Source organism: Hemitrygon akajei, chromosome 10 (genome assembly GCF_048418815.1).
Source record: "Hemitrygon akajei chromosome 10, sHemAka1.3, whole genome shotgun sequence".
In the NCBI taxonomy this organism is placed as follows: Eukaryota; Metazoa; Chordata; class Chondrichthyes; order Myliobatiformes; family Dasyatidae; genus Hemitrygon; species Hemitrygon akajei.
This window is the reverse complement of record NC_133133.1, coordinates 170259335-170272062: the sequence shown is the minus strand read 5'-3', so window position 1 is coordinate 170272062 and position 12728 is coordinate 170259335. Positions and strand designations below refer to the sequence as shown.

General features: G+C 41.8%; 1 protein-coding gene across 2 annotated transcripts in view; it reads right to left on the bottom strand.

Annotated features, from left to right (window-relative positions):
* The window catches only part of ptprr (protein tyrosine phosphatase receptor type R), a 264810-nt gene that overhangs the window by 180951 nt on the left and 71131 nt on the right, over positions 1 to 12728 (bottom strand). For both annotated transcript variants that reach the window (XM_073059666.1, XM_073059667.1), the window contains 2 exons: positions 12244 to 12354; positions 5618 to 5877 (listed from right to left, as the gene is read on the bottom strand). In XM_073059666.1, coding sequence (XP_072915767.1) covers positions 5618 to 5877; positions 12244 to 12354 — 371 coding nt within the window. The remainder of the gene's footprint in view (positions 1 to 5617; positions 5878 to 12243; positions 12355 to 12728) is intronic.

Sequence of the window (12728 nt, the reverse complement as noted above, 5' to 3'; positions counted from 1 at the left end):
CTGGGTTCAGTTCCTCTGCGATCTGGAAGGAGGCTGTTTGTATGTTCTTTCCATGACAGCTTGGGTTTCCTCCGGGTGCACCAGTTTCCTCCCACAATCCAAGGATGTACAGGTTAGTTCGGTTTATTGATGAAATATGTGTCATTGGGCAGCGTGGGCTCACTGGGCTGGAAGGGCCTTTTACTGCTCTGTTTCTCTAAACAACTATGGATTGTGAATCTCTGTAGCGATTGCTGTTAGAACTTCTGAATACAAGATATGAGGCTCAGTTGGTCAGGGTCAACCATGGATGCTGCGTGTTAGCTGTCTAGATACGCAAACCTGGGCATTACTTATGGAGGGCAAACTTTAGTCCATGTAGCAAGCTCCTCCTCTTCACGCACCTGATGAGCCCAAAGGAACAGCAGAGGCCGATGCAGTTTGGCACCAGCAGCATTACAGGAGTTGACAATCAGCATTGAACTCAACATAGGACTACGTTAGGGACATGATCTCCAATTTTTCCCCTCGGGGTTCATTCCCGAACCCTTCCCCATGAGTCGGCATAGCTGCAACACAGTGAAGGTTTGAGATCAGAGTTTTCCTTCTCCTAGATGAGTTGCCAACCACGCCTGATGAGCCCCATCTGTCCAAGCGACTGGTTTTAAGGCACCAGTAACCTGCCTTTGCCTCTTCTCCTGTCAGTAGAAATGGCTCCGCAATACTTAGTAGTTAAGCCGCACATGAAGGTTAGGAGCTGGACTTGGTTGTCGGAGGCTAATACAAGGTGTAAACGAGAGTACAATGTACATTTTGGCAAGAAAAATTAAAGGCAGTATATGATCAACATGGTGAGGCATTGCAGAGCTCTGAAAAGCGAGGAGATCAGATATTCCAATGCATGATTTGCAAAAGGCAGGTATGCAGGTGGAGTAATTCATTAAGAAAGCTAATCAATTCGATTGTTTTTTTAATCATTTTAACATATTTTTATACATTTTCATTTATTTCTATAGAAATTAACTATGTAAATCAGGAGGTTTTGGTTCAGTTATATTAGCTATTGGAGAAACCACATCTGAAGTGCAATACAGGATATTGTTTTGTTGGTTAATGCTTTAGAAGCAGTTCAGAGGAGGTTTACTAGATAACACCTGGAAAGTGTGGGTTGTCTGCGAAGGAAGATTGTACATTCTAGGCTTACATCCACTGGAGATTTGAAGAGGAGGAGCTGACTTGATTGGAGCATATGAGATCCTGAATGTTCTTCTCAGTTTGGATGGGAAGTGCATGTTTCCAGTTGTAAAGGCTCTATAACATATATGTCAAACTCAAGGCCCGCGGGCCAAATCCACGAGATAATATCTAATTACTATTAGTGTTTATTCGGCAGTCTTGCTCGGCAGTCTTCTTCATAAGAAACGGAATTTGTAAAGTGAAACACTTTGTAGTTATAGCAGAGACTGAGACACATGAGAGCAGGCTGAAAAAACGGAGGCAACGAAAGCTGCGTTTGCACGCGTCCGACTGATCCGGCCCGCATGAAGCTGCATTTTGCCCGTGACCTAAAATGAGTTTGACACCCCTGCTCTATAACATCATTATCAGTATGTGACTTGTCATATTGACATGTGCGATCATGGTCTTTCCATGACTGTGATTGTCCTTGGCAAATTTTTTCTACAGAAGTGGTTTGCCATTGCCTTCTTCTGGGCAGTGTCTTTACAAGACAGGTGACCCCAGCCATTATCAATACTCTTCAGAGATTGTCTGCCTGGTGTCAGTGGTCACATAACCAGGACTTGTGATACGCACCAGCTGCTCATCTGACCATCCACCACCTGCTCCATGGCTTCACGCGACCGTGATCGGGGGTGGGAGCTAAGCAGGTGCTACACCTTGGCCAAGGGTGACCTGCAAGCTACCAGAGGGAAGGAGCTCCTTACGCCTCAGTTGGTAGAGATGTATCTCCACCCCACCACCCATCTATAACATGCAATTAATATGGAAATAAGGCAAAAAAAATCTCTTAGAGAATTGTAAGCCTTTGGAATGCTTTAACTCAAAGTTGATCCTTTGAATATTTCCAAGGCAGAAATGCCCTTGAAAAGCAAGAGGGTGAAGGGTTACCTGGGAAGGGAAGTTCAAAATTCAACTTTTTTTTATTATTGAAGTACATATATCTCACCATATATAACCCGAGATTCATTTTCCTATGGGCATACTCAGCAATCTATAGAATTGAAACTATGAGAGGATTAATGAGAGATCAACCGGTGTTCAGAAGACAACAAACTGTGCAAATGAAAATATAAATAAATAGTAATAAATAACAAGAACATGAGATAACAAGATAAAGAGTCCTTAAAGCGAGATCATTGGCTGAGGGAGCATCTCAACGGATGGACAAGTGAGTGTAGTCATCCCCTTAGTTCAAGAGCCTGATGGTTGAGGGGTAGTAACTGTTCCTGAACTGGTGGTGTGAGTCCTGAGGCTCTTGTACCTTCTCTACCTGATGGTAGCATCGAGAAAAGAACACGGCTTGGGTGGTGAGGATCTCTGATGATGGATGCTGCTTTCCTACAACAGCGTTTCATATAGACGTGCTCAACGGTTGGGAGTGTTTATCTGTGACATACTGGGCCAAATCCACTACCTTTTGTAGGATTTTCTGTTCAAAGGCTTTGGTGTTTTGATACCAGGCTGTGATGCAGCCATTATTAAATATGAGGCTGAGTGATGGAAACATATTAAAACACAATGAAGATCAATTCTTACAATGCTCTATCCTTTTCCTAACATTTAAGTTATCTTTCAGACTAATGCAAAAAAAAATCATGACCGGATGCTTGCAATATCAAAGTGAAATCTGGATTTTGCTAGACGCCCTTTCAAAGCAACTGTTTGCTCCAGCTATTGTTTCTGCAAATTAGGATTGCAAATTTTTAACATATTTTCTCTTCCTATTTTGCTACTAATTTCCTTTCACAAAAGCTTAAGCAGCTGGAAGATCTGACAGTATTTTAAATTGATGACTGCAGGAACCTTAAATAAAACAAATTAGAATGAAAGCATGAAAGAGTGCAGGAAATGATTTTAGCATCACCACGAAGAACTGTACCGGAAATGCTGACTGCAAAGTTCTTTAAAAATCCTAAACACTGTAAGAGTGGTCTTCCTTTCATTAATGCTTCCACTAAAATATTTACAGTGCAATTTCCATTACCTCCACTCCAGTTATGGTGTGAATAAGAACAAAGCACTGATATACATTTTTACATTACAAAATTGTTTAATATCATAATTCAAAGCAGTTTGCATTTCCTTCTACCTTAGGCCACAAACTTATCAACTACCCCTGATGAGTTATTAACTGATGAATTATTAACTTCAAACTTTCTGCATAATCACTCAAAGAATTGAACTGCATGTGTATGTAACGAGAGCTGTATAACTCATCTCCTTCTACCTTAGGCCATAAACTTATCAATCACCCATCTGTGGACACTTTCTGGAGGTCCAGGGGCTGTATGCTCCACGACCACTGGACTAAGTGTGTAAATGTAGGAGGGGACTATGTTGAAAAATAAATGTGCTAGGTTTTAAAAACTTACTCCTTCTACCTTAGGCCACAAATTTATCAATCACCCCTCGTATACAAACAGTATGTTAGACAGACAAAAATAACTGGACTGTACAGGAAAGAGAAAAAGATTAAGAAGTTCAAGTTACAGTTTCAAAGAAAAAAAGAGCACTAATCTGCATGCTGTTGATGAAAAATCTAATAGTGATGAGAGTGACGCAGGATTGTGTAGCCTTGGATTTGCAATGTGAAGATTAACATGAGACCAACAATATGGCTTACACCAGAGGAGAACAGCAAATTAATTAAAATGAAACTGGGTGTTCTCTTTGGATGTGGCACATACGCTAGATCCAGCTACTGAGATGTCCGAGATTTACACGTACTGTTCTGTTTGGACGTGGCACATATCCTTGAGCTACACCAAGTGTCCTTTACTGCCCTTTACAGATGGAGCCAATACTCCAATGTTTGGGTATTTGATTTCTTTTCAGACAATTTGTTATTAGTTCACTTCCCACAAGGTAATAAACTGTTCACAATTACTTGTAGCTGATGAACTCACTGTCTTGGATTCTGCCACAGTGTTATGATGATCATTTTACTGGTTAATATGCCCAAAAGTCTAAAGAAACAATACTGAAATATCTCATCAAACCAATGGAGAAATTGCAGCTCACCATCTGTAACATTGGCTGCAAATGCCAGATGGTTGAAAACCCATTTGGCACAATGATGTTCCTCAGGGAAATTGTTCTGCATTTCTTACTTGTGTTGTTGCAGGAAAGCAGCACCCTCATCAGGGACCTCCATCACCCAGGACAGGCTCTCTTCTCACTATTGTCATCAGAGAGGTGGTACAGAAGCCTCAAGACTCACACCACCAGGTTCAGGAACAGTTATTACCCCTCAACTATCAGGCTCAATTGATAACTTCACTTCCCCCGATTCTGAACAATTCCCACAAGCTACGGACTCAGTTTCAAGGACTTTTCATCTTACGTTCTCAATGTTTATTGCTTATTTACTATTATTTCTTAGTTTGTTTCTTTTTGTATTTGCTCAGTGTGTTGTCATTTGTACACTGGTTGTCCACACTGTTGGATGTGGTCTTCCATTGATTCTATTATGGTTAATGGATTTATTGAGGATGCCCACAAGAAAATGAACCACAGGGCTGTAGATGATGACATATATGTACTTTGATAATGAATTTAATTTGAATTTAGGTCTAGCCTCACTATGAATTCACATTCACCACCTTCTCTTTGACTCTGAGATGGTCTAGAAAGCCATTCAATGGTTGCTATTACCATCTCAAAAGAAAACAGGGTTGTCAGTAAGTAGTGGTCTTGCCAGCAATTATCAGTATCCCATAAATGCATTTTATTAAAAGGCCATCCAACCTCCATTTGCATTTTAAGAAGAACAATAGATTGGATGAAAGACATCATCTTCTATGACACCCAATCTACAACACTTTATTTCAGTTCCTAATTGAAATCAAATCTATCAAACTTTTCTGAAAGAAACCTCTAAAACAGGAGTTCTCAACCTGGGATCTGCAGACCTATTGGTTTATGTCATAAAAAGGTTGGGAATACCTATTCTAAAAGATGTTCAATAATCAGTTGTAACTGATGTTAACTTCCATATAGTATAAGCTAATTTGTATTGAGGTCCAGTAACACTATGGTTGTTACTGGACTGATGTCTAACATTTAGATTATTGATCCTGAGTCCCACCATAACAGCCAAGAAATTTAAGCTGAAGTACTTAAATCAATCTGGAATTAAAATGCCAGCTTCTGTAATGGTAGTTGCTGGATTGTCACAAAACATCCATCCTTCTTGCTTCTATGTTTGTTGTATATTTGACTCAAAAGGTTGACAGTGAAGAACCCAGACATTTGTGGAGTAATGAGGACAGACAAAAATTGTTAGACTTGCCAGTGACATCCAAATCACGTAAATAGATAAAAGCTCTTCTCTGAGTGGGTCATAAAGCAAAGAACAGACTCTCTTCTCATTTTAACAGACTCCGTTTTACTTTACCTTTCCTGGAGACAAGCAGGCTTCATTTTGAATGGCGAGGGGCCCGATGCCACGCAGGGTTTAATCTCTGGTGCGGACTGACCCTGTGGATCGATGTTAACGCTCACAGTGCCGGAAATGGGACCAGGCTGCACCATACTGTTTGCAACCTTAACCTCTGGTTGTGGCTGTTGTGCAGGGAGGGAAGCAAGATTGATATGTTGGTGCTGTTTATCCTGGTTGATTTGAAACTGAAGTTTCTCCTTCAACCTGTACAGAAACTGAAAGAAAAAAAAATTCAAATATATCATGTAGTTAAGGAGAAAGGTGTTGAACTGTTGTATGTTCTATGTTCTAGAGATGGTGAAGTGATCAACGTTAATTGTTAAAGGTAACATTAATTAGAGCTGATCTAACTAATCAAATTCATCATGGGGTGGAGATAAGCTGTAATATCAGGATTTTACGACTGGCTGTAATGCAATTATCAATAGCAAATCTATATGTCTGTCATAGATGTAGAGTCATAAAACACAGAAACAGACCCTTTCACCCAATTTGAACCATTTCCAGTCCCCTTCACCAAAGTTTGGCCCATATCCCGCTAAACTCCACAAACCTGTCCACCCACAGTTCTGTCATATAAGAATTACAATGGAAGAAACTTAGCAGAATGTAGTTTGTGGTGTTTAGTGTTAAGTATAGCATGTACCTTTTCCATGTACCTGTCCAGATGTCTTTTAAATATTGTTAATGTACCTCAACTATTTATTCTGTTCCTTTCATTTTGATTGTCTTTACACAATATTATTATAATACTACACTTTAACACTAAACACCAAAAATTACACTCAGCTTAGTTTCTTACATTGTAATTTCTAGATGGTAAAATTACAGGATGAACAGGATTGAGTAAGAACAACATGAGCAAGAGAGTGCATCATGATATCGATCACAACGCTGCATTCCCAGCCTGCTCTGCAAATACGCATATTCATATACAATACAATTTCACACAGAAGTGCCGATCGCATTTTGCAATCAGTTTGCAACATCTCATCAATCTACAGAAATAAACGAGTTTCAGTTGTCAAAATTTCTACCTCTTTTTCCTAATTTCTTACTCATAAAAGATTCCTTAAGGTTGTTGTAGCTGGGGGTGGTAATGGGGACAGTGGGGGTGCGTGTCTCAAATAGTCTCTGACAACCAAGTCCTGCTCCTGGTCTTCACGGGTAGCTTAGCTACTAAGCCTGGCGAAACCACTTCTACTGACAGGATAAGGGGCAAAGTTGGGTTACTGGCACCTCAAGACCAGTTACTTTCATGCAAATTGGCTCAGCAGCCATGGTTGGGAGCTCATCTAGGAGAAGGAAAACTCTGATATCAAACCTCCACTGCCTTGCAGCTACACCCACTCATGGGGAGGGTTTCGGGTATAAACCCAGAGGGAACATCTGAAGTTGGAGTACCTAAGGCGGTCCTACATTGAGTTCAAAGCTGCCTGGCAACTCCTGCAATGCTGCTGGTGCCAAATTGTATCGGTCTCTGCCATTCCTTTGGGTTCATCAGATGCATGGAGAGGGGGAGCTTGCTACGTGGGCAGCAGCTTGCTCTCCATATCATAATACCCAGACTTGCACATCTAGACAACTCAGACACAACATCCATGGTTGACCCTGACCAACGGAGGCCTCAAAAGCTATCTAAAACTTGTTTTAGATGCTACAATTGCAGGTGAGTGCACAACTTGTAGGGCAAGCTATAAAGGGACCACATTGGTGAAGGCATCACCACCTCCTTGGTGAGTTTTGGTTCACTCAAAGTTTGCACAGCAGGCAGGTTAAGTGAAAATCCATTTTTTAAAAAAAACCTGCCAATTCTGGAAATGTAAAACAAAAGCAGGAAATGCTAGAAACTCTTAACAGGTCAGGCTGCTTTGTGGGAAGAAAAACAGAGTCACTGCTTTGAGTCTTCATCAGCTCTGAAGAAACCTTGCAAATTTCTTTCATCTCCTTTTTAGTTTGAACCTGAAACGTTGACTCTGTTTCTCTCCCGACAGGCGCAGCCTGACCAACTGAGTATTCTCAGCATTTTCTGTCTTTATTTAAGGCAGATTAAGTAATCAGACAGCATGAAAAAGTAGTGCTGCTTAACCACAGCTCAATACTCCAGTTGATACCATTAGCTAATGTCAAATGGCCGAAAGGCTCCCCTGATGACTACTCAAAAGGAGCATAAACCAATTAACAGCTAGCCTGCAAATTGTTGCTCATGGCTGTTGGGAAAAACTTAGCAAATGCTAAGAAAACTCTATAGGGACTGGGGTGGCAGGTGCTGGAGAACTTTCTGCTGATTTCAAGGCATGAACCCTTTGCACTCAATCATGGGAGCATTAGTAGGCATTCCACTCATTAAAGAAAACATGACCGGGAGAAGCCATGTTAGATTACAACAAGCAGCAAGTGGAAATGAGGTTGGTGGCAGAAGAACTCTCAGTAGATTATTCCCATCCTCATTGTTCCATCTTAATCTGCTTGAGTAAGGATGTCCTCAAGGTAGGAAGAGGACTTCATTGCTTGAGACCAGGACAATCAACTTTTACATCTTTCAAGCTGAAGCTGGAAATCTTTGCAACATGTTGCGAGTTTCTTATTTTTTTTATAAATAAGATCTCTGTGAGAACTCTCAATATTTGATCTTCTGAGGGCAGCAGATGGAGAAATAATCGTGAGCGTCTTTGCTTATAGGGTGACAGTAACATATATTGTTTTCTAGGCATCTCCAATCACTATAGCAACCAAGTCCTTGTGGACATGGTCAACCTTCACACTGAGGGCACCTCCCATTGGTTGGATTGGGGTGTCAAATTGTTATTTTCTTGTAGTTTAACTTCCCTAAGCTTTCTCGTATCTTTATATAGTCAATGTTTCGGGCCAAAACCTTTCTTCAGGGCTGAGAAGGAAGGGGGAAGATGCCAAAATAAAGTGATGGGGGGAGGGGAAGGAGGATATCTGGAAGGTGATAGGTGCAGCCAGGTGGATAGGAAAGGTCAAGGGCTGGAGAAGAAGTAATCTGATAGGAGAGGAGCGAAGACCATAGGAAAAGGGGTAGAAGGTGGTGACCCTGGGGAAGTGATAGGCAGGTGAGGAGAACTAAAGGGTCAGAGTGGGGAATAGCAGAAGAGGGAAGGGAGGGATTTTTTAATACTTAAATATTACAAAATTATGGAAAATGGAAGAGAAAGGTAAATTATTTCATATTTGTGAATGTGGTGAAAGATAATTAATTTAGTTTTATGTATTTATATGATATATCTTGTTTCTTATTGATTCTCCCCTTTTAACAATAATTCTTCAGGGGTGCTGCATGAGAATAGGTTTCAGGTGAAGTGGGATTAATGTAACCACAACCTTTTAAAAATCCTATCATACAACATGGGTTGTATAATAGAGGAGAGTGGACAATAGGAAAAAGGGAAGGAGCAGGGTCCAGGGAGAAGTGATAGGCAGGTGAGAAGAGGTAAAAGGTCAGAGTGGGGAATGGGGGGGGTGTGAAATCAATATTTTAGCCATTAGGTTTAAAGCTACCCAGATAAAATATAGGAAAATAGGGTGCTGTACACTGGTTAATTGTTATCACTTGAATAGAATTGAACTCTAGTCTAAGTATGAAACAACGAGGACAGTTTTCTCCTTTGTCTTTCTTTTCTTTGCTCTTTTGGCTCTTCTTTCTTTTTCATTGTTCACTCGTGTAACACGTAATGAAATGATTGGAAGTTTTTGTTTCATGCCTCATTCTTGACCTCTGAAGAACCTTTGGATTGCAAAACCATCAACATCCAACACATCCAGGGGTTCCCATCCTGGTGTCTACAGACCCCTTGCTTAATGGTATTGGTCCATGGCATAAAAATGTTCGGGAACCCTTGAACGTCAGATATGTCACCACGGTCTTTAACCATGAACTAGAAATGTTTGGAGCCCTTTCTTCTATATTGCCCATTGCTCTTTCCCAGGATCAAATCTGAAAGAATAATGGAATAACCAAACGCATCACTCCCTCCCTTTAGATGGTGCTGACTGGATGTAAACAGCAAATAGGTTTGTTAACAGGGTTCCTGCTGAAGGGTCTTGGCCTGAAACGTTGACTGGACTCTTTACCATAGATGCTGCCTGGCCTGCTGAGTTCCTCCAGCATTTTGTGTGTATTGCTTGGATTTCCACCATCTGCAGATTTTCTCTTGTTTGTAACAAGCTTATTTTGACTGGAGAGAACTGCACACAACACCCTTCTGCAAATTCATTCATTTTACTTTCTTCTTCTTCTTAGCCACCCCCCCAAGACTTGTTTCCACTCCATGGGTCCGAAGGTCACCGGTGACTGCACACTCTTCCACAGAAGGGACACAAGATGACTGTCAGAGCAGATATTTGAGGTTTGTGAGGTGCCGCACTCCCTCTGCCACTTATGTAGCAATTCCGCTTTCTCCCACACATGGTCTTGATGTATTTGATACCATCCTGAATGCATCTTCTCCACTTTGAGTGATCATGGGCCAGAGATTCCAAGAGGCAGTACAGATGTTAAAATTTTTCAAAACAACTGAGCACACACTTCAAACATTTTCTTTCTCTGCACAGTAATCTCTTCCCGAAACAGAGCACAAAACAAAGCGTCTGCTTTGGGAGAATGTCACTGGGCACGTAAACAACATAGACACACAGTGTAATGACTCAGAACAACTAGGGCCTCAGAGCTGGAGATGTTGGTCTTGGAGAGGATCACACACAAAATGCAGGAGGAACTCAGCAAGTCAGGTAGTATCGTGGATAATATAAAGAGAAAAATCAAATGCTCATGCCATCAGGTTTGTAACAAGTGCTCCTGGTGTAGCCTCCTCTACATTGATTCAGGATGGGGACCACTTTGTCGAGTTCCTTCCACCACAAAAGGCAGGACCTTCCGGTGGCCACTCATTTCAATTCAACTTCCCATTCCCAGACTGACATGCTCATTCATGGCCTCCATTACTGCTGTGATGAAACCACACTCAGGATGTAGAGCAACACCTCATATTCAGTCTGGGTGCCTCAACACGATGGCATAAATATTAATTTCTCTAACTTCCAGTAATTACTGCCCCTCTCACTCATTCTCCCTTTTTCTATCTCTCATTCTGGTTACCTTCTCAGTCCTTCTCTTTTCTTCACCAGCCCGTCACCTCCTTCTCTTTTTCTGTCTTTCATGGTCCACTGTCCTCTCTTGTCAGTCTCTTCCTTCTTCAGCCCTTTCCCGCTTTTGCCTATTACATTTCAGCTTCTTACTTCACTCCCACCTACCCTGCCCACCTTCCTCCTCACCTGGTCTCACCCATCACCTCCCAACCTGTACTCCTTCCCACCCCCCACTCTGGCTCCTGCCCGCTTCCTTTCCAATCCTGATGGATGGTCTCGGCCTGAAGTGTACACTGTTTATTCTTTCCATAGAAGCTGAGTTGCTGAGTTCCTCCAGAATTGTCTGTGTGCTGTTCAAGATGTCCAGCATGTACAGAACCTTGTATTCAGGCCTTGTAGGATAATGATTTTCCTTGCTTTTTCTTAAAAACAGCTGCCAATTTGCGATTGCCAAATGCTGAAATCTTTGAAGTCAGTGGGCAGTATAAACCTGCATTGTAATTGATAGTATCACAAACACAAAAAAATTTGCAGATGCTGGCAATCCAAAGCAACACACACAAAATGCTGGAGGGGTTCAGCAGGCCAGGCAGCATCTATGGAAATGAATAAACAGTCGACGTTTCAGGCCGAGACTCTTCATCAGCACCGGAAAGGAAGGGAAGAAGTCAGGGTGAAAAGATGGGGGAGTGGAGGAAGAAGTGCAAGGTGGCAGGTGGCAGGTGAGTGGATCTGGGTGAGCACATGGTCGAAGAGTCAGAGGGCAGCAGGGATCACAGGGGGGGAGCAGCGAGAGAGGACGTCTGACTGAACTCCCATGAAGGGAAGATTTAAACTTCTTCAGGGTCGGCATCCCTGAAGGAGATGTCACAGTAGCAATAGCTCACCCATCTCCTGCCACCTTGTATTTCTTCCTCCCCTCCTGCCACCTTCTCACTCACCTGAAGTCCGGATGAAAGATCTCAGCCTGAAACGTTGACTGTTTATTCTTTCCCATAGATGCCTGCCTGGCCTTCTGAGTTCCTCTGACATTTTGTGTGTGTTGCCTTAGTAATCGATGGACTGGTCAGTGATACATCACAACATTTGCACATTTACTAAGGTCATCAAATTTAGCTGCTTGGGTCTTTAAATTCACTTTGGAAGTATTGATGATACATACCAACTCCTGAAGGAACTCAATAGGTCAGGCAGCATCTAGGAAGGGGTATCTTGAAGTTTTGGGTCAAGACCCTTCACTGGGGCGAGTCTAGGTTACACGTGACTTGCATTAAAAATTGTTCTGAACATCAGCAAACAGATGGCAAAAGCAGTTTTGAGTTCCTTCCCAAACTGACAATACTCTTGCAAGGAAGGTTGATGCTCATTCTCAAAGTGAATAACAAGAACACCCATTGGCAGGCTTTTCTTTTAAGATTGGAATGCCATGAGGTAGTAAACTGTAGAAGTACACTGGAAGAAAGGACTCTTACCATTAAGCATGTGATGATAATAACAAACGCAGTGAGAAATATGACAACAGTGTAGATCCCTTCTTTATTCCAGAGTCCGTCCCTGCCATGGTCTCCATGCAAGGCATTTTTCTGAAATCAAACAATTGATTGACATCAGGGGTGAGTACATGACTGCTGGGCTAAATCTTACTGTATGTTAGCTGTTCAATCATATATTAGCACTTTCTTTCCTAACGGTGAGCATGGAATACACGCACTTGTCACAGTTATGAACCAGACAGGAAAACAATTCAAGCTGATACACTTGTCAAAAACGCTTTACTGACTGGGCTTTGAAATGTGATTCTAATGAACTGCTAAAACAATTTTAAATAATGTCCACCTCCAAACCATGTGGGGCCTAGAGTGGCTTACAGCAACACTTTGAATTATATGGGACAGAAATTGCTTAAAGTACCTCCAGTGTCCTTTGGCAGGCTTTGTGCAGCCCAGGATCAGGGCCA